At 58.5% G+C, this 22,154-nt stretch overlaps 1 protein-coding gene across 2 annotated transcripts; it reads right to left on the bottom strand.

The window, feature by feature from the left end:
* Window positions 1–73: 73 nt before the first annotated feature.
* On the bottom strand, window positions 74–20,102 carry Pwwp2b (PWWP domain containing 2B). Of its 2 annotated transcripts, none has more exons than XM_020182965.2 (3): window positions 19,944–20,102; window positions 12,416–13,800; window positions 74–1,379 (listed from the first exon to the last, which is right to left on the bottom strand). In XM_020182965.2, exons 1-3 carry the CDS (start codon window positions 20,066–20,068, stop codon window positions 1,366–1,368), a joined length of 1,524 nt encoding a protein of 507 aa, XP_020038554.2. In that variant the 5' UTR covers window positions 20,069–20,102; the 3' UTR covers window positions 74–1,365. The 2 variants fall into 2 exon arrangements, with proteins under 2 accessions (XP_020038554.2, XP_020038553.2); XM_020182964.2 differs by having other exon boundaries at window positions 76–1,379; window positions 12,111–13,800.
* Between the last annotated feature and the right edge of the window lie 2,052 nt (window positions 20,103–22,154).

Consider the following 22,154-nt stretch of genomic DNA (forward strand, 5'->3'; position numbering starts at 1 on the left):
TGGTGTTACTGGGGTTTGAACTTAGGGCTCAGGGCCTCATGCTTGCTATGCTGGCACTCTGCCACTTGAGCCCCTGCACCAGCCCAAAAGAGCTCTGTTAAACCCCACCCTACAAGAGCAGCCCCAGAACCACAGGACACCTTGAGGGCAGTCACCCTGCCAGGTAGTGATGGCCACGAGCCCAGTCCTCTTGTCTGTCCCCAGAGAGGACACTTGGAGGCGTCTGTTTCCCCCACCCCCGCACCCTGCATGCTGACAGTCCTTCCTGAGGGTGGCTGTGCCATTAGAACTCTGAATGTTCCAGTAGAACCAGGAATAGGCAGAGCCACCACCCTGTCTGAAGGGACATCTCTGGGAACCAGGGGACAAGAGGCTTCACCGGAGGAGCGTAGAGCAGAACAAGCCCATTTGCAGGGGCATTGCCTCTGCCCAGGGAACTCAAACTCTGACCAGAAAACTTAAGCGATGGGAACTGCACTCACAACAGGTGGTCAGTGTCCCCCCAAGTGAGAGCAGGCAATGCAACTGGTGTGGGGCCACCTGGACCCAAGCGGTCAGGTGACTGCAGACTCCCCCAGGTGCAACCTCAGGGAGAAACCTCAACACAGACTTCTTTTCATTCCTCACATTTAAACAAAGAAAGACCAGAAGACAAACTTTCCTTTTCTTTCTTTTTTTCTTTTTGGTCTTTAAAGTGACAGAGGGAAAAGGAGTGACTCTCACAGGGGCAGAGCGGTCTCTCCTCAACTTGACGCCTGTTTTCCATGTCTGCCCTCCTCACAGTACTGGCGACTTGTAGCAGCATCTCTGGACAAGTGGCCCTGCAGGCCGGGGCTGGACACCCAGGGGACCCGTGCTCTGGGAGATACATGGGGGAGATGCGGACAGTCCCTGCTCTCAAGAACACAGACAGCCCGCACCCAAGGGCTTGGGAGGGAGCCCACACGTGCAATTTGGTTTTCTCAAGCCTGTGGGTTGGCTTGAGTGGAGCAGCTGAGGCCATGACCAGGACGACACTCTGTGGTTGGGCACGGCACCCCAACCAGAAGCCAGAGTGATGATGGGCCCTGCCTCTTTCTGCACAGGGATGGCCCAAGCCTGAAGGCTGCTGGCACTCAGCATACGAAGCAGCAAGCATGCCACCGAGTTCCAGGCCACTTCACAGCCAGGGACACTGCAGCCCGGATAGATACATTCAGCCAAGAGGAGCCGAGTCTGGGCTGGCCCCTCCCTGCACACACCTGCTCCTCTAGGACCTAGAGCCAGGCTGGCCACTGGGCCTAGCCTGTTTCCGCACGCAGCCAGCCAGAAGGCACATGGGCCCCTTGGACAGAAGTCAGAAGTTCCAGGACAACAGCTGCACCCTCATCGTCGGTGACCTTGGGGAAAGCAGAAAGGCAGAAGTTACCTCAGGGTCAAGACAGGCCCCTTAGGGGTCCAAGCACCAAGCCAGCGTATGTTCCACAGGTCATCTGAGCCTTCTCCATTGGGCTCTATGGCTCACTGGGGATCCCAAAGGCTCCTAGCTTCCACCAATCCTCTCCATATCCATGAGTCCCACCTGCCTTGGTGCCATGGCCTGGGAAAAGAGGAGCATCTTGGGTGGCTAGAGAGCCTGGAGCACAGTCTAGCTGCAGGATGCTGGGGAGAGGCCTGCTATTCTAGACCCTTCAGCTATGCACTCACTGTGTGTGACTGGGGCCCTCACATGCACTGATGCCCCCTGTAGGGACTTGCCCCTGAGCATGGGAGGAGCCCAGAGCCCCCATCCTCCAGGATGCATCCCCCCAGCACAGGGGGTCCCATAGACTCTGGGGGTGGGAGGAGAGAGAGAGGGAGAGAGGGGGGAGAGAGAGGCTATGAGAATGAACATATGTGCATACATGAATCCACGAACAAGGGGGCAGCCAGCCCCAGGTACCGTGCACAGTGGATGCTCCACCCCAGTCCAGCGAGCACAGAGAATCATGGGAAAAACTGGCACTGTGTTAAGCTGCTGTTCTGGAGAAATTTATCAACACAGTAGTATTAAACTAAAACAAACACCCAATGGGTGGTCTGAAGGCATTCAGAGACTTTTCAGAGCTGAGATGGACAAGTGACCGTGCTATAAAGCTAATCAGACAGAAAGTGAGGTGAAGATCAACTGCAGAGAACAGAGAGTTGAACAACAACAAAAACCAAGTTCACTGCCGGCCACAGGGACAGGCTGCAGTTAACATGAACACCAAATCCTCATCAGCCAAGTTAGGTTCTACGTGTTGGTGGGAGCAGGGAGTTCCAAGAACACAAAATTCTCAGCATCCATAGGAAAAAGTCCATGAGTAATGTCTAAACCAAAATAAATCAAGGCTCTGCAGCATATCTGGAACCACGACAGTCTCTCACCACATGGCATATTTCATGTTACTAGTGGACTTCAAGGTGGGATATTATAACATTGATGCCAATAAAAATTAAATGAAAGGGATGTGTGGCTGGGGACATCCTCCTGTAAAGTAAAGTAAGAATCGAGATCCTTTTCCAACCTGGGAGGTCTTCACAGACAGCCTTTGTCTTTCAGGAAGAGCTGTAGCCAGGCTCCCCATGCTGATTCAGTGGTGATCGGACCCCAACCTGGCCTTTCCACACACAGCTGCTGGGACCCTGGTGCCCTCCCTCTAGTGGGGAGCCATACCCAAAGGACTTATGTTGTGGAAAAGCCTGGTCCAGGTGTGGACATCTGGTCTCCTCAGATCTCCCAACTTGAGGCTGCATGGGGTATCAGACACCAAGGAGGAGTGGACGATGCCTGTCAGGCTCCCAGGGGCTAGAGAAGGCTCTGGGCCAGGGCCCTGGCCACAGGGACAGTTCGAGGTCAGCAAATCAGTATCCATGTCCAAAGCACCAGGAGGTGAGCAGGAGGCACCCAGGCTACCCCAGGTCTACACAGGTCAAGACCCAAACCAGAAAAGGCCCAGCAGGTGGGGTTCACAACATATCTTCTTGTGTCTACAGAGGTACCCACACTCCAGACACAGCACAGGTAAGACCTCACTAAGACCCTTCCACAGGGGTTGGTTGAGGCTCAACCACAGCACCTACCTGGACAGCAGATGGGCCACCCTGTCTTGGACAGTATACCCTCCAAAATCTGTGCTACCAGAGGTGAGACAGGTCAGAGTCACCTGCCAGCAACCTTTGGGAAAAGTGAGTCACCCATGTGTGAGTCACAGGCCGGAGGGGTGTGCCTGTGTCCACCCCACAGGGGCTCTGCTGGGCAAACACTGCTCCAGGAAACGCTGGGCCAATACTGGTGGGACAGTTTCCCAGGACACCTTTTGCTGTTTGCAAAAAGAGGCAAAACCATAAACGCCCTGGACTTTGTCTTGAAACTTCACCCACTGCTGCCCAGGCTGTTTGTCTGAGCCCACCAAGTACTACCCAAATGCTGGCCCTGGAGATGGGCTATTCTAGACACTGCAGACTCTCTCTCCTCTACAGATAACCCCAACAGGTGTGGCCATGGGCCCCATTAGTGCTGCCTGTGATGGCTGCCAAGGCCCTGCCACACCCCTCTGTGCCAAGGAGAGGCAAGGAGGAGGACACAGAGGTCCACCTAGCAACGGAAGCAGCCTGCTGTGGGCATACCCAGTACATGAAGGACAAGGAACCAGCTTGGCATCCTGGTCCTCAGAGATAGCAAGGATGCAGAAGCAATGAGGGCAGAGGGAGGCCTGGGGCACCAAGGGCAAGCTGTGGTCACTGGGTCTGGGGATCCCTACACTCTGAGGACAGATGAACCACTCTACTACAGAAGTCCCTTCTCTTGAGCTGTGGTCTGGGCCTGAGGAGGGACCCATGAGGACCAAGGCGTGGCTGGTTGGGGGCTTGAAACATAGCACCAAATTGGACAGCAGACTGAGCATTGACGCCCAGGCCTCCACTGGAGGGGTCAGATGATCGAATGGCACTGCCCACTCCCAACCCTGATCCACTCCTTACAGGGAGGACAGGCTGCTTCCAGGCTGGGGCGACAGACCCTGGCAAAGGGAGGGCAAAGGCTGAGTATACATACTATCCCTACCAACCCAAAGATGACTCGGACAGTTGGGCTAAGTTCCCAACTCAGGATTCCTGAGAAAATGTCCCCATGCTGGAACACAGTCCAGCATCTGTGACCCCGGTCCAGAGGTCACAGCATTCTGCATACAGGATCTGTGTTTTCACCAGCAGGGTCCTGCACCAAACCCACCCACGGGCTTCACAACAATGGGGGCAGGAGGGTCCAGGACACAGAGGCCCCCCCAGCCAGGACGCTCCCTCTACTTAGCCTCTGTCCCCACCTACTGCCACAGCCCAGCTCAGGCTCCATACAGATAAGTCTTGTCATGACGGTTGTGATTGCACAACCAAACAATGGGAGAAAGAACCAGAGGATCTTGGTTCTCCCAGCCCTCAAAGGTGAGAATCAAGAAGTACTAAACTCACCCGTGTTCTGTCCCCTGAAGCCACTTGCGTTCCAATGTGTAGTTGGTTGGTGAAAGTACTTCCTGACCCTCTTGGAGTCCAGGTGGTGCCCCTATGGACACCATTCTGGTCCACTCTTGTGCTACAGGTTAACAAACATCCTGGCTGCAGCACATCTGAGATTTCACCCTGAGCAGGGGGCCCAGCCCTAGAATCCAGCCTGCCTACAGGAGGTGTCCTTCCAAAGCTCTGTGAATGGGAATGGGCTGCTTGCAAGGTCTGGCCAGGTTCTGCAGAGATGGCGGGGACAGGTGTGCTTACAGAGGGAATGGCAGGACTGGAAACTTCCTGCCCCTTCTGAGCACATTAGGGTTTGAAAGGGGCTCAAATCAAGGCAATGTTTTACTGCAAAGAACACAGATCTGGGGACAATTAAAACTTCCAGGTATCTCTCCATCCACAGCAGGGATCCTCACAAAAGGCCTTGAGAGGAAACAGCTCCTAGCCCCCACCACCCTCTCTGTCACCAACAGTGGCCTTCAAAGAAGCTTTCCCTCTTCCAGCAAAAGAAACACGGGCTCAATGACTGAGCAGGGAACGTGCCCACAAGCCAGCCCCTCACTGACTATGGCCAGTGCTGCAGAGCTTAGCTGGGCTGCTCTAGGTCGCTGAGATCCCAGGACACCAGGTCTTCCCAGAAACCTGGACTCAGCAGAGCCTCAGACCCACCTCCCTCTCTACCCTGCCATCCTGGCACTTCGCTATTCAGATCACGTCTTCTTCACAGCCCAGAAGGCTGGCAACGCACATCCTCCAGTGGTGGCTCACTAAGAAGAGACCAGCCCAACCCAGCGTCCCACAAGGGCTCCGTACATAGGGAGGAGGAAGGAGGTGGTCACTGTGTAGGGGTCAGTGAGGTTCAGTGGCGGCGTGAGGTGCTGCTCAGGCCTCTGGGGCCAGGGCCACAAACCTGTGTATGCTGAAGACAGACAGACGCAGACCCTGGGAGGTGCGAGGGTCATAAGGACCTCGAGGGAAGCCAGACAGGGAGGCCACGGAAATGCTCACGCAATTACAAAACACAACTAAATGTTAAGCCCTAGGAATCTCTGAAACTGGAAAGCAAAATGAAACAACCAAACCTGTGTTGTGAGGTCAGGCATGGCCACAGAGGAATTTGCCTCAATGACTTTGAAACACAGGAATGTAGACATATATATACCCCTCAAAGGGCCAGCCCTGGGACAAAAGGATGTGCAGGGAAATCCTATTCTGGCAGCCTTGGTGGTCACTGCCGTGTGTGGCATTAATGGTTACTGTTATCCTGAAACCATCATACTTTATTACAGTAAAGCAATATTGTGTGTAAAATACGCATTACTAAAACAATACATATTTTGCATATGTAAAATAACCGTGTTAACATCGCTGAGTCAGACTTTTGGCTGATCCGAGGCCTGGTGGCAGGAAGCAGGGCCTCAACCAGATGGTGCAGTTACCACAGGCCTCGATCGGGCCCAAGGGGCTGTGTGAGTGCAGGTAGGCAGTCTGAGCAACACAGGGACACCTGCTGAGGTGATACGGACACTCGCTCAGGACAGGGCTTCTGGTTATCCTGACATTCGCCCAGCTGTTTCATCAGAAACTCACCCACAAGTGAGAGGCAGCCAGGCCTTGATGAAAAGTCACCAGGAGTTGGTGAGGCAAGGTTCTGCACAGAAGGCAGAGGCTGAAGGCCACACTGTCGGCACTCCAACCCAGTGAGCAAGGAGCAGTCAGTGGCGAACAGTCATAGGGTAGAAATGCAGGAAAACCTGATAGCAAAGAGAGCAACTAGGACGACATGACGTCCTCAAACCATGACCCCTCCCGACGGGATGAGCAGCCTGAGGAGGGGGCCTGCAAGATGGAGCCCAAGGCGGGCGAGGTCAGGCAGGAGTATTTAGAGCTGGTGGTGGCAACTAAGATACCTGGCAAAGGGCTCTTCTGAGACACTGGTCATCTCACCAGAGGGAGGGCAGCACTGGGTGCCCTCCCACAGCACCCCAGAGCCCAATCCCCTGAAGAGCAACTGGAAACACCAGGCACCTCCCAGCACTGTCCTGCCTGCAGACTCCACCCCAGGCAGAGCCAGGCCTGGGTGGCGGGGAGATGTGGGGGCAGCGATCCGTGCCTCCACAGCCAGGCCTGGAATTACAGGCCTTGGTTTTCTTCTGGAACAAAATAATTACAGCCTTCCTGGGAACCTGAGTCCCTGAAGCAGCGTGGTGTCAGCTGGCAACCTGCCCCAGGAGCAGAAGCGCTTTTTATGTAGAGCTGGTTTGGAGCATTCAGGTCAGGGATGCTGTTCTAAGGCAAACAGTTCCAAGGCTGGGGGCGGGACGGGGAGGCGTCCACGGGGGTGGGGGGCAGTGAGTGTGCAGTGAATTTAGGACCAGTCACACTCTCCTCCAGACCCTGCAGGGGCAGCACGCCAGCACTGGCAATATTGACCGAGTTCTGATCGATATCGACTTTCCCAGGAGAACTCCACATTGTCACCGGGGAGCCGGGAGGGGCTGTGGTGCTCCCAGGACTTGTTACCCCACTGCCTTCTGGAACAACAGCTCCTCCCACCGCTGCACATTCACACACATCACCTCCACCCTCACCCCGGTCTCTAGCAAAGGCAGGTGCTGCTGCAGCATCAGGCTAGTGTTGACGCACAGGTTCATCTTGCCTGTGTGCCACTGTCACACAAGGGGCTGGGCACAGACCTCTGTGTTCAAGCTGTACGTGGGGGACGATGAATAATGAATGAGAGGTGAGCTATGCCCCACAGATCCAGGTCCTACTTTCCAGAACTCAGGAGTGTCACCCCATGGGAGCTTTCTGCAGTTATTAAGGATTTTTTTAGATGAACGCAGTGTACTAATAATGCAGGTGGACCTTAAAAGCCCTCGTGGGGACCTTTAGAAAGACAGAGGAAGATTCCACCCTGAAGAGGACGACAAGGCCACGAGATCAAGGCCGTGGAGGCAGAGACTGGAGGGACATGGCCACTAGCCAGGAATGCCTGAAGGTCCCCCAGCCTTCAGGAGCCCGGCCAGGTCCACACCTTGATTCCAGACTTTTGACTCCAGAGATGTGGGGCTGAATATTTGGAGCACCCAGTTTGTGGCGGTTTGTTGTCGTGGCCACAGGAAACATGCACAAAGCATAAGGCTGGCTCCAAGGACGCTGGCGGCGCAGTGAAGTGGAGCCTCCAGCCTCACAGCTGCAGGGAGGCAGGCACCCGCCCGGGAAAGCTCCCAGCCCCCGCGCCCAGCACACGGCAAGGGGCCCTTGGAGACTCGGGAGGCTGGGCAGCAGAGGTGGTGCCCTGGCCACCTGCCTGCTCTGTACCTCCAGGCCCTCCTCCTGTCCCCACTATGTCACCCTCTTCCTGTCACCTTCCCCACACTTCCCTACAGCTCAGCTCCAGAGGCTCCTCCCTCAGTAGCCATCCCTGGGGTTCCCCTCCCTCCCCCATAGCACTGTCCTTTTCCAGGTCATTCCTACCAAGGCTGGATCTGCTGTCCCTTATCCCCAGCCCCAGGTGCCTCTAGCCAGGCCTCCCATCCCTCTCAACAGCCAGCTGGAGCGGCCCAGAGGTTCGTTCTTGTGGGGCACAGCTGGTGGCACCCCCAATTCCAGAAGCTGACACTGCAAGTGCATATCACCCAGCCTCCCCAGCCTCAGTTCTATCACACCGTCCTTGCAGCTGGAGGTTGCAGCCCAACTGGAACCTGCTCACTGTTCTGAGAGTCATTCTCCAGCACCCTGGCTCCTGGGGCAAGGCCAAGTGCCACCTGGAACAGGGCCAGGGCCGACCCTGAAGGTGACCCCAGCACTTCTGCCTCCCCTCTCCCACACCCCACTACTCCTGACTGGCTGTACCATTAGGGATTTTCACCATGTCACCTATTCCAGAAAGCCTTCCCAGATTCCAGTCCAGGTCAGAGTTCCCATCGAATACTCTGCCTGAAGTCCCCCTTCCCCTCCTTCTTGGTGCATGCCTGTGTGTGGTTATGCATTCATTTGGAGACTGTGATTCATAGACTTCTCCCCAGCCCACCTGGGCGAGGAACTCCATCCTTGTGACCAACTTCTAGTCCACATCCAGCAGAGCACTGGGCCTCTTGGATGGGTAGGGGGCCACGGGCTAGATAGGAAGCACCTCGGCCTCAAGCTACAGGAGCTCAAACCAACTCATCTGAGCACAGCTGATGGGGGTTGGTGAGCAGGCCCTGCACTCTGGAGGACTTCCCCTCGTTCCTGTCTGTAGGACAAAGCTGTCTAGTCAGCCCTGCAGCTCCCATACAGCACTGTGGGCAGGAACAAGGTGCTTGCCCTGTCTAACCAGGGGTGTGCGCCCTGCTCCCAGACACAGAAATCCCCTGGAGACGCCTCCAAACAGGCCTCAGCTCCTCCCTCAACAGCCAGCTGAAGCTGCCCTGATGTTGGATTGTCCTGTTGGCCACGGATGACCACACCCACAATTCAGGAGCCAACACCAAAGCCTCCCGTCCCCAGCATCAGCCCCATCACCCATCACGCAGAGTTTCTGAGCCACACCAAAGTTGCTGGGTGAACGGCCCTTCATGATGAGTTGGAAAGGGCAAGGAGGTCATCTGCAAAGGCAGCTGCCCAGTGGGTCATTCCCAGGCCCGTGATGCAGTTGAGCACTAAACGCAGGTACAGTTCACTCACTTGCAAGGCAGGTGCTACTGTCGTCCCGTGACAAGTGAGGGAACTGGGGACTCTGTAAGCACCTGGTGGGGAGGGGCAGCCCTGTGCGTGTGGGTCAGGACTCAGAGGGACACTGCAGTCAGTTGTGACCCTGCATTCTGGGGGCAGTCCCTGCTGCTCAGCCAGGGGCTGGGACTGTAGGGGGGTCCCCCCTGGGTTCCCCCTCAGCTGAACCTCCAGTCACCAGTCAAGGTGGGCAAAGGGTCTCCCCCCTCCCCTCCACCCCGACAATGGGACTGTGTCCCTGAAAGCAAGCAGATCTCCGTGTGCCTGCTGTGATTGCTTCAGACAAGTACAGCAGTGGCTCCTCCAACCTTGAGGATTGCTATCCCCACCATGGCTGTTCTCAGGCATTTGCAGGCCCAGCATGGGCCAGTGAGCCAGTCCGGGAAGACAACTTTCTTGAGCAGGCCTCTCCACTTGAGCCCAGGCTCCAGGTAGCCTCCTTCCACGAGGTGTCCATAAGTGCTAACCAGAATCTTAACCAGCCTCTGCTTAGAGAAATGCAGCTTCCAGTGGGGTGAATGAGGTCCCCAGATTCCCTTCCAAAGAGCAGGCTGGAGGGCTATCCCAAGCAGCACTGTCAACACCCTCAAGCAAACCTGCACAGCCCAGCCTGAGTGGAGGCCCCAGGTGCCTGCTCAGAGCCTGGGAACTGCCTGGCTTGCTGGGGCCTTGCTCTTGGTCCTTAGGCTTTAGAGAAGAAACCCAAAACACCAGTCAGGCAAGTACCACTGTGTACCTCAGTGCTGAAAGGGTCCAACACTCCACAAGCCCCAGAAAACCAGGACTGCTGGGTGCAGGCTGGTCTAGGCACAGCCCCAGGATAAGGGCCTGTTTGTACGGCCAGACAAACCAGTTGGGTGAGATTTTTCCTCTGCTTCCGGATAAACAGGGCCAGCCTGGAACCTACAAGCCTGCCTTCTCAAAGGTGCAGGCACCACTCTGGGCCTCCCAGAGCCACCAGTCCCACCATGCAGGAGGTAGTGCCTGTACCTATAAACTGAGTGTCCACAGCCACCATGACCAGAACTGAAGGTAGTGCTTTGAGGTCTGAGCTGGTCTCCACACCTTGTCAGAGGTCACTTTATGTCCAGGAATGGAGAGGAGCCCATATCTGCACCAACTTCTAGCAAGACCAGAACACTGACAAGATTCAAGCAGGACTGGGCAGGAAAGAGGGCCAGGGGTCTGTGGAGGCAGAGCAAGTGGAAAGTCCTCTAGGCCAGGAGGACCTGGCTGCAGCTGGGTTCCCCCAAGTCAGGTCACAGCAGGAATACCCAGACAAATGAGTAATCTGATTTTCCTCTTAGCCTCTCTCCTCCAGAGCCTGCTGCCCTCCCCACAGGGTGCCCTGACTTAAGACCATCAAAGGCAGTCCACTGCCCCCACACCCACACCCAACTTGCTCATTTGGTGCATAAAAGCCCTTGAACTGAGGGGAAATGGGCCCAGTTCTGGAGAGCAGAAGAGGTTTGTGCCTGAACCCCTGGGAGCAAGGCAGAGGCATCTAGTGACCAGCAGGGAGGGAAGAAGGCTGCTGGGTGACAGGGCAGCCTTGGGAGTGCCCAGATGCCAGTCCCTCATCACCACTTTCTCTCCTGAGACTCTCATGCTACAGTAGTCTGTGCCCCAGAGAGGGCCCAAACCCCTTCCCCAACCAAACATCAACCAGCTCTGCTGAGGCCCGAGAGGCTGTCACCCAGGACAGTGTGACGTCAGGCAGGTGGGGTGAGCAGGTGTCCTGGCAGTCAAGTCCCTGAAGGTTACCAAGACCAAGGCAGTGGCCCAGCTGGGAGCAGATGTGTTGCTCTTGTCCCCTGAGCCTTGGCTTGGTGCCCATGGGGATGCACATGAGGCTGAAAATCCAGGAAGAGAAGCACAGAGGGCCCCAGGATGCCTCTCCAGGGGACCCCCACGCTGCCTGGGACCAGCCAGAGGAGGAGGGGAGCCCAGCATTATGAGGCCAGGCCTCCCTGACAATCACCACCACGCAAGAGCTGATGTGAGTGTGCCCAGAGGAAAGCACAGGGCAGGCCCCAGTCCTTATCATGTTTTCTCATGCCCCACTTGGTGACGCAGACTTGCAGTGGAGATGCCCCCATCCCTGTGGGGTGAAGTGTCCAAACCCCACAGGGTGATGCCTCTAACCCATGTGGGGTTATTCCCCCGACTCCACAAACTGACGCCGCCAACCCCAGGGCGGGTGACACCTACAACTATGTGAGGTGAACCCCTCACCCCACATAGTGAAGACTGGCTGTTGACAAGAGCTCTCCTGGGGGAATGTGAGACACAGTCCTCAGAAATAGGCTCCAGAGCACAGGAGGAACAGGGGTGGGGCTGAGGAGGACCAGGTCTTCAGCCGGTCTGGGGAGCCAAGGTGTGGGGTCCCCATGGAGGCAGGAAGCTCATCTGGTCCTCCCTCCTTTCTGCCAGTCACATCTGGGACTGCACACCCATGAGCAGGGACCAGTAGTTCCAACTCCAGTGTTTGGGAAGAGTGAAGGAGGGTCTTTCAGAGCAAGCAACAGAAAACAAAGCCCACCAGCCTGGACTCTCCCCAACCTGGGATCAAAGGGCATACAAGGAACTCTTCGATTGGGCTGCCTTTGGGAAATGGCTGCAGTGCTCAAGCTAGCCTTGAACCAGCGGTTGACAACTGGTCTCTTTTAAAGCACTCTTTTAAACTGAGGCACTCCGGAGACAAGACCAGAGAAGACAACCGTTTTCAGGATGGTCCCTTTCTAGCAGCCGGAGCCCAGCATGCAGGAGGCAGGGGCACACCCAGTTCTCAGCTGCCCTCGCTCGGACCCTGGAGCTAGAGCATGGACGCAAGCTGAGGGTGGCTTGTCTCAGGGAAGGAAGCCACCCAGAGGACACATACTCACCTGGTCACAGAACCAAAGTTACGTTTCAAACTGGGTCAAGAGCTCTCTTATTTCTGGGGCCACGTGTCGTGTGGCATTTGCAGCCTCGGTTATAGCTTTCCGATACATCCCCTTCTTCTTACGGTTAAATCTCAGTTTGAAAAATTCAGAGAAAGGGGAGAGTTTTGAAATAGACAAGAATGATGTAGTTGGAGACCCAAACCACGAGACCTTCGCTTCTTGCCAAGAGGGCTCTCCGTCCTCCTTCTGGCCAAGACTGATGTCAAGGACACGTGCTGGCCACCAAGGAAAACCATGAATCTTACCCCATACGACGTCCCCTACGGCCACGGTCTTTCCGTCTTCGGTGACGCACTTAGAGACACTCTGCGTGTGCAGCCTGACCGTTAAGGGCGGGACAGTCTTGCGAGCATCCCGGGAAGAGGAAGGCGCAGAGGCACCTTCGCCGGACGAGAGGTCACCTGTGTCTGGAGATGTCACTTCCGAGCTAGACGACTTCGATTCGTCCAGGCTGTCACTACTGCAAATGGGCTCACTGGTGCAAACAGCTCTCCTCTCAGGGCAGTTGACAAGAAAAGCCAAGCCATCGCGCCCTTGTTTACCTTGGGGACACCTCTTGAAGTCATCGTCCTCACCAGAACTTCCAGAAGATAAATCCTCCAGCCTGTGGGCAGAGCCATCTACAGAGAGGGCAGGCGAGCTGGCTCGGGGACCCCGCCGGCAGCCGTTCAGCTCATCCACCAGCTCGGCTCGGTACAAGGGCTCATGCTCGCCGTCCCCCAGGCGATGGGGCTTCAGGCGGATCTTGGGAGGCGGCAGGTCCGAACTGGGAGGCATGGGACGGGTCAGCTTTAGCTTGGGAATGGAGCTCAAGGGCCCGCTGGGAGGCCAGTCCCCACTGCCCCTGGGCTCAGTGTCCCGTGGTGCTTCAGGGTCCTGGCTGCCATTGTGCAGAGCCTGCTGGGGGCAGAAGGGCTCCAGGGAGCCATGCACACGAGATGGAATTTTGACCACCTCGCCTTTGCCCTGGGGTGTGCTGTAGGAGATCTTGATGACCGGGCTCCGAGGGACCTGCTCACCAGGAGCCCTGTCCTCCTCTCGCCTCTCCCTCTTGCTTCTTCTGGAGGTGGCCACAGCTGTGGGGTCAATGTCCTCTGACTCCTCGGGTTTTCGATGCTCCCTGTCCGGGCCACTGCCCAGTCTCCTGCGGGCCCGGGGGGCGGCTGGGGGGCCAGGGCTGACCTCCTGGGGACTCACGGTGCTCTTGCATTTCTCACACAGTACTTGGCGTGGCCGTAGGCGGATGGTGCTCAGAATGAGCCGGCCAGGGTCGCGGTTGCGGGACAGACGCCTCCGGGTCCGCTTGATGGTCCTGGGCGGTGGTTGTGGTACCCACTGCTGGTAGGTATTCCTCAGCCAGAGCGGGTGGGGAAATGGGGCACCTTCAAAGTATGGTGGGTAGGGGGGCAGGGTCCCAGCAGGGAGCAGGGGTACAAGGGGTTGGGGGGGCTCGGGGGCAGCCGCCTTGAGGAGCTGGTCCTCTTTGAGGGGCTGGTCCCTGCAGGGAGGATTCAGGAAGCCAGACTGTGGCAGCCTTGCTTTTCCATCCCCGTCCTCATGGCAGCTGATGGCAGGGGAGTCATCAGCCAGGGGCAGTGGAGTTGATGGAGACAACCCAAAGAGGCCGGACCTGGCAAGGGGAAACAGAAACAATGAGGACGGTGAGGAACACAGCTGTACCCAGCCCTGGCTGCCCAGCCCATCTCCAGCAGGCTTAGGAGGCTGCACACACCCCAAGTCCAGGGCGCACGTTCTATGTTAAGAGCATGGGTGGATTCACACAATCAGATCGATGACCTATGGCCTGGAGGCTGCATCTTAGCTACAGACTATCTGGATCTCACACCCTGGCCACAGGGGAAGTAGGGCTCAAGGCTAGAATGCTGCCAGGAGGCCCAAGAACAACCTGGTCTAGGGGGGAGAGGGTCTAGCTGCTGTGTGGCCAGTGGCCACACAACCCACGCCTCTGCTCATGGACCTCAATTCTTCCCTCCCCCCTGTCCAGGGAAAGTCGGAGACTCAGGGAAGACTCCCAGGCAAGCCTCTGGACCTCCAAGCATGTCCCTTGGAGCATCTGGGTCCCTGGTGCCTGTCATGTGTCTGTGCATGCAGGGTGGGGGTCATCTGGGAGAGCTGCAGCCCAGAAAGGACAGAGGTGCCAAATCAGAGGCCCCATGGCTCAGAGATCTCCCAAAGCCCAGAGTTCTCCAGTTGACTCCATCTACTTCAGTGGTTCTCTGGAAGGTCAGCCAGCCTCCCTGCTCCCCATGGCCTAGAAGAACTTCACTGCCAGTCTTCTAACCCTGACCCTTTCTCTCAGTACCCATCATGGGGCTGTGGGGCCAGATAGTCACCCCAAAGACTGGCTGCCTGTCTGTGCTGCCACTGGGCAGAGGCCTTGCTCAGGGTAAGGACAGGGCTGAGGGCTGGGGTGAAGCTATCTGGACAGCAGAGGAAATAGCAGGTGGCTGGCCTGGGAGGCAGGACCTGGGGGCCTGGGGCCAAGAGTCAGTCCCACAGCCCACCTTTTGCCAGCGTTCACAGCTACTCAAGCCTTAAAGTAGAGGCTTCCAACAGCCCTTCCTCCCCATCTGCATCCTCTTCTGTCATCCCTCCAGCACCTTGGGCACCACCTCCCATCTGCCCCAGTACCTCAGCCTGGACCCTGAGCTGACCCATTTGTGCTGGCACAGAACCCTTCCTGTCAACTAGACCCTGGAAAGCCCTCTGCTGGTCATCTTCCCAAGTCCCAACCCATCTCTTGGGACTGGGGCTCTGTCTTCCCTCTCCGTAGACCCTGGACATGCCCATCCCCAGGATTCTGCAGCTTCTTCACACCCTCTCCACACTCTCTCCACACAGCAAGCTGGGCAAGGGGAATGGGCCCTGACTCTGCAGTGCTCCAGGGGTCTGCCCATTCATGGCACAAGTGCCTCAGGTGGACTTTGCAAATTTAGGATGGATCCATAGCCCTCGCTTGGCTGGAGACCCAAGCCCTAACCTGGGCTAGAGCCCTCTCTCACCAGGCATAGGCTGGTCCCTTCCCAGGCACACCAAACTGTGAAGCAGCCTAGGCTGCCCACTGTCCATGCACCTTATGGCCCTGAGTCACACCACTAGAGCCCAGGGACCAGAGAAAACAACCTGCAGAAACAACTGTTGACCCTGGCAGTAGGCAGCCATTCTTCCTTCCTGGAGCTGCCTGGGCCACACCTAAGACCCGCCTGGTGGGTAAACAGCAGACAGGCTCACTCCTGGCTGGGGCAGCCCTGGGGCCTTGGCAAAGCTTGAAGCAGGTGGCCACTATGGGAGATCAATTCTCTCAACCCTTCAGTAGCCCCATGGGATGCCCAGCACTGAGAGTCCTATTTTACAGAGGGATAGTGAGGCTGAGTGGGACCAGGGAACCTGTCCCAGTTGAGCAGTCCAGACGCTGGGATCTACTGCCTCCAGATATAGGGGACAGTCTTAGTATGGGCTGCTCTCCCCAGGACGACCTTCTGAACCTTGTGCTGGGTGTGGGGCACAAGGTGTGTGAACCTTCCAGAGTACTGAAGCCTGCATCAGTACCCTCAGGCCTGGCACCCTTAGCATCAGCCAGCCCCATGGACAGAGGCCCCATGGCCTGGTAGGCCCACAGGTGACACTGAGAAGACTAGATGGTCCTGGAGCCAGAACAAACCTGCCAGCGCCCATACAGAACTGAGAGGGCCTATGGAGTGGTGTGGGTGCAACATTTGGAGGCTAACCTTGGGTGGAGGCCAGGCATGTGAGGAGGGGTCCTCCTGGACGCTGGGGGTGACTCACCAAGGTGAAAGGTCAGGCTAGGCTGGACAACACCTATGCAGAAAACTGAAGGGACCCAGAAGCAAAACTCAACAGAGCTTTGGGGTGGGGCAAAGAACCTCAACTTTGAAGTTGAGGCAGGAATGAGAAGTCTGGGAAGCTCTAATGTGGTGCCAGTTCCAAAAGCAAAAGTAACACCTCTCCTAAGGGGACAGAGAGCGCTCCCAGGGACACCAAGGCTCAAGGACACTGAGGCCTGAGGACAAATGGCCTGGCTCAAGGTACTCAGCAGGACACCAGTGGCCATGCCACATCCCTAGGGGTCTCTCTCAGCCAACCACCCAGGGCAGCTAGGGCCAGGGCTGGCCCACGGGCAGGAAGAACACAGCCCTGGTCACTAGCCAGAGCTCTGTCCTGCCCCTGCCTGTAGCCGCCACTATCTGGCTTCTCCATCAGCAGGCAGACCCAGGACCTGCAGGGCTTCAGGAGCCCCAAAGGCAGCTTCCCCGTCCCATGGCTGCCCTGGACCTTCCTTCCCCAGCCTCTGATGGAGGCGGCCATACTGCTGCTGCCTGAGGGGTTGAGTCAACATGATCCTGGATCACAAACACGGGGATGTGCAAAGCTGGGCAGGCGCCCGTGGAAACTTCTCCATGCAGCCGAGTTGCCAGGAATGAGAAGCCCCAGGACTGCTTCAATCCAAACACCTAAGGCCCCACCTTGGGCTGTTCATCCCCCACCCCTCCCCCGGGGTTGGTTTAGAAAGTACCTGCAGGAAACAGGGTGGCTGCCCAAACCTGCTGGGCTAAAAGGCCTCCTGGGTCCACCTCTGCTCAGGCAGGTTGGCAGCATAAGCCACTGCCTCAACACCAGAACAGCCCCTTTTACCAGGGGTACACAATGGGACCTGCTGCACACTTATGGGCAATACCCCAGGATCTCCAGAGAACAGTTGGGGGCCCCCAGCATGCTGGGCTCAACGGTTTACTAACATTAGCATCCATCGTCCATCCTAAGCCTTTGGGCTCCTCTAGCAGCACAGGCCAGGTCCATTCTACCCACCCAACACCCCTGTCCACTCACTCATCTGACATTTCCCCAAAGAAGCTCCCAAAACCAGCACATCAGCCAGGGCCCCTATATACCAGCCTAAGATGCATGGAGCACCCAGTGCTCTTCTGCCAGGGGACAGGCAGTGGCTGGGGTCCTGGTCAGAGGCTGGCACCCTGATCTTCCCAGCAGATGGTCCCAGGTTGCTGTGCTGATGTGCTGTGGACAACTCACAACTGGGCAAATTTGAGAAACATGAGCTTAGAGGTCAAAGCTGGGGTTGGGAGGCCTGCCGGTGAGGCCGGCCCTTCACCACCCTGAGTCTCTGCAGTTCTCAGGTCACCCTTTAGCCAGGACCACCTTATCTGATTTGCTCAAGCAGACAAAACAATGTCTACCCTGCCCACTCCTTCGTGCATGGCTTGGGTCAGCAAAGCTTTGGAAGGAATCTGAATTTGCCCTTAAGTGGGGATTGTTGGAGGCTCAGCCTCCTCCCTGGCAGGAAGTAATTGCTCAGTCACGTACCCGAATGCATGGACAGATAGGCACCCAGAGCAACAGGGCTTGCTTCAGACCACACAGCAGCAGGGAGGAGGTGCACAGGACTGCACCAGGCAGCTGCGCTGTGAGACCTGGGCCCAGCCCTCCTGGAGCTCCCCTCTCCTCTGCAAACAGGGAAGAGAACCAAGCAAAAGAACGCCATCCGTCAAAGTGCCCCACAGTAAATACCAGTGGCTGGATCCTGCCTCAGCTCTCTTGTCCAGGAGCCTGTGTGTGTGGGGCCTACCCGAGTGCCAGTTCCAATCCAGCAAGGAGGACCCACGGTGATCAAGCACCACATGTACATCCAGGTCATCAGGACTGCATTTGACTCAGGGAACTGCCTGACCCTACAAACACTGATGGCACCCCAGCAATGCTGACCTGCCTTGAACACAGCCTGCTAGACACCAGCATCCAAGTGCTCCCCTGAGGTCAGAGGCCACAGGTCATGGGAGCTCCCAGCAGCTCTTCCCTGTCAGTCAGTACCCATGTCTGGGGACTGGGCCTCATTTTGGAACAAGGGAAGGCACTGAGCCCTAAGGAGAAACGGGCAACCAGGGAGGGCAAGCTGGCATGTGGACCTGCAGCCTGTAACACCCAGGCCAGGCCACGAGCTGCACTGGGATCTTGCCTGACAAGCAGGCTGTAAACATTAGCTCCCAGACTCACAATATTTCGGGTAAAGAACTAGAAACAGAAACCAGGGTGACAGTCCAGGAAGACCAGGGTAGGCAGAAGCAGGGGCAGTTTCAGGCCAAGCGTTGGAGGGTGGGAGGGGCAGGAGAGGCCAGGTTCGTTTTCAGGTTCCCTACAAGGGCACCCGGCATTCAAAGTCAGAAAGACCTGCAGTAGCGTAGAGCTGTGCCCACCGCCCAGCTCCTGGCTCTGGTTACATACAGCTGAATGTGACCTCGGCAGTACTGACGCCCACACACCCTACAGCTGCCAGTTCCCATGCCCGGGATCCTAGCAATCTGCTTCTTTCCACAAAGGGGGTGAGGTGGTGCAAACCAGGCCAGCCACGGGCCTCAGGGAGGAGAGCCCACTTCCCTTGCAGACATCTCCAGCCACAAGCCGGGGCTTCCTCAGCCTCTCTCACCCTGTCAGGAAGCCAAGGAAATGGGACTGTGTGTGGGGGAGGGAGGGGACTCTGCTACAAACAGCACTCTCCAGGGAGGAAAGACGGGAGGGAGCAGGCTGCTCAGGTAGAGCAAGGTGCAGCCCTGAAGAACCAGCGCCAAACCTGGCCGGCCTAGGGAGGACTCAGTGGCCATCAGTGGAGTGGGGATCACAGCCATCCCTGTCTCTGGCTGGCTGGCAGCTCCCATGTGGCTGTTCTGCAGCCCCTGAGTGTCACTCCATGCAATAGGCACTCCCCGTGGTGGCCAACATGGAGCAGATCAGGGCAACAGCCACACCGGAGGCCATATGTTAAGTCACATGACTTGTGCATAAATGGCTCCTGGCATACCTAATGAAGACATAATGTAAGCAGGATAACTGTCAAAGGAGGACGGGCCCTGCACTCTTCACACTGCCGGGGCGGGGGGCGGTGGGGGGGGGCGGGAATCTAGGCTTCAGGAAGAGAAAAAGTTGGGCCTTTTTTGAAAGCAGAACATTCGATGCTTCCAGTTCCAAAATAAAGCCCAGCAGACGGAGGAACGCCTCAGCTGATTAATGCCTAATCATTTATCTGGCAGTGACAGCTCACTACCACGTGACATCGTATCCAGGAGGCTGCTCGGTGCGGCAGGAGTCCCTGCAGGGGGTGCACAGGTGGTCTCAGGGCGGGTTTGCCCAGCCAGACACGCCCCTCCATCAGGGGCACCGGGCCGTAACTTGTATCTTCCACTCCTCCGCTCGGCTCCTGAACCCGCAGCCGCGTTTCTACGCCCCGTAGCGGGTGGGTGTGCAGCTGCTCTCCGCCAGCCACTCCTACAAGCCTCGGGGACGACAGACACACGGCTCCCCTACTTGTAAGTGACAGGGCAAGGCCACTGCGCAACCGACCGCCCCATGAACGGACCGCAGTTCTGCAAACAGCCCGATCCAACAGTGCGTCTGAACAAAGAAAAAGTGCGCAAATTACGGCCGATGTGCGGAGTTCGGGGCTCGGCTTCCCGCGCGCTCCGGCGCGGCGCCCGCAGCCCCCTGCGCCCGGCCGCGCGTTCTCCCGCCCCGAAAGTCGCGGCGACTTTGGGAGAGAGCCACTTTCACCCCCCGCAAGCGGCGGACGGCCCCTGCGCCCCGAAACCCCAGCCTGGCGGAAACTGAAAGCGGGCGCCGGGCCCCGCCGCTCCGCCCCGAGTCGGTGCCCGATCCCCAGGCCAGCGGGGGAGTGTCCCCGAGGGAGGACTCCGTGGTGTCCCGGGCCCGCACCCCCGCCACGCTCACTTTTTCGTGCAGTCCAGCAGGATCCCGGCGAAGCTGCGCTCGCCGCAGCTCACGGTGACCACCAGCGCGCCGTTGACGACCTGCTCCACCCGCACGGGCAGCCGGCAGCCGGCCCGCGGCTCCATGCTCCCGCCGCGTCCCGAGGCCGCCCCCGCCCGCCGCCCGCCGCCCGCCGCCCGCCGCCGCCGCCGCCGCCGCCGCCGGGTCAGCCCCGCGTGACGCCGCCTGACGTCACAAAGCTCGCTCGGCCAGACGCCACCGCCGAGCCGGGCCGGGCCGGGGCGCGCGGCCGCGGGCTCCGCTCCCGGGCGCAGGAGGCCGTGGGGCCGTCGGCCCGCCGCGTGTCCCCGCCTCCCGGGCCTGCTCGAAGAACTGTTCCGAGCGCGCTTTGTGGAACCCCCCACCGGACGGGGACGGGGGTGTCATTAATCTCGCCGCCACGCTGGCCAGGGGCGGCCCCGGGCCCAGGAGGCCCGAGCGCCAGGAGCCGAGGGGGTGGCGGGGACACTCCCTGGCCCTTGCCCGGGGCCCCTCCCCCAGTCGCTGTTCCAGGTCCTCCCCGGGGCTCCTCCTCCTTCCCGATTCTGTCCCGGGGCCACTCCCTCCCCTCGGCGAGGCTTGGGGCCCCTCGCTTCCCCTGCACCCCGGGTCCCTCTGCTTTGGGGTCTGCGCCCGAGCACAGGCGCAGCGCCCCCGCGCACCGCTCCGGTGGCCACCGGGCACTGCGGGGAGGAAGTTCCCGGCGGCTTGCGCAGGAAGCCAGGCGGAGGAGACGCCGGGGCGCGAGGGGCACTGGCAGGCGCCAGGCAGCGGCCTAGTGTCGCCCTAGAGGGGGTTGGGGAGGAAGCTCCCCCCGCCCCCACCCCCGGTGTGTTCGCCGCCAGCTTAGGCGACTATAGAGAGCTGAGCGGGGGGCGGCCCGCTATAGGGTTGGGAGGATAACTCCATCCAGAGGTCTCGGACAGCCCCTCGGGTCACCGGAGCTCAGAGGCTGGACGGCGCCTCCGCCAGTGTGCAGAGGAGAGAGCCGCCTTCCGCGAGCGAGCGCAGGGCTCCCCGGCAGGCTGGGGATGGGTGGGAGGTGGTGGTGCCCAGCACACTATGACCGCCACCCGGACCTCCTCCGGCTTCTGCAGGCACTCGCGCTTCGACACCTGGCTTGGAATCCCACCCTTCTCCCCCGCTAGGGACCCTTACCCCTAACCATAGCCCCAGGGGTCTAGGCCCCAAAATCCTGCTTGCCAGAGCCTTGATCCCGCACCAGAGGCGCCAGGAAGGGGGCAGCGGGGTTTTCCTGACCACATGCCTGCTGGGCCCTCGCTCCTCTGAGCCCGGAGTGAGGCCTGCTTTGGGGCCACCGCCCCTGGCGCCTCAGGGGACAGTCCTGGCCGTCGTGGCGCCTCTCGACCTCGCCCTCCGGCGGCCGTGGCGCAGGGAGCTGGTTAGAGAGCCCGAGGGCCTGGGGAGCTTCCCAGCGCCTGTCTTCTGCATGGCCTGGGGTTCCGAGAGAGGCCTGACCACCGCCCACCCGCTCTCCAGAGCTGGATGGGGCCGACCTTGGAGAGGAAATGCCAATAACGGGAACCCCTCCAGGCCCGGTCGCAAGTGGGGTAAGGGACTAGCTGGAGGCGGCCCACTCGCTTAGAACAGGTGCCAGCTGAACACATCCCCTCCCGCCCCTGCCTAGTGCCTGCTGGGGACAGACCACAGCGCCCGCGGGGCTGATTAGCTCCAAGGCTTGTCGGGACAGCACTGGGTGGGGGATGTCAGCGCACAGCGGGCTGTGAGTGGAGTGAGCAGGGGTCCTCCCAGAGGGGCCCCAGCCAGAAGAACTCTATTACAGGACAAGGGCTGATTGCCCTTTTGTGGTGAGGAAGGGGCTTTCACTCCCAGGTGTAAACAGGGAGGGCAGTTTGAGTGTAGCCACTGACTTTTCCTGGGGACTTGTTGGGTTCTGGGTAGGTGCAGGTGTGGAAGTCAGATAGGACACCCAGGACCTGGGGGCGGGCGGGTCTGACAGCTGACAGATCTGGGGCTGCCTGAGCTTGTTTCTGCTGTGTGGGTCTGATTGGTGCTGTGTATTTTTCACTGGGCTTGGAAGCCATTTTTAAAAACCTGCTCTCCACCACGTAGAATATTTAGAAAGACAGGCAGTGGACAGGGAGATCAATTTGCAATTTAAATATATAGTGGCCTTTCAGAGCCTGTCAC

This window comes from Castor canadensis, chromosome 7 (genome assembly GCF_047511655.1).
Source record: "Castor canadensis chromosome 7, mCasCan1.hap1v2, whole genome shotgun sequence".
Lineage (NCBI taxonomy): Eukaryota > Metazoa > Chordata > Mammalia > Rodentia > Castoridae > Castor > Castor canadensis.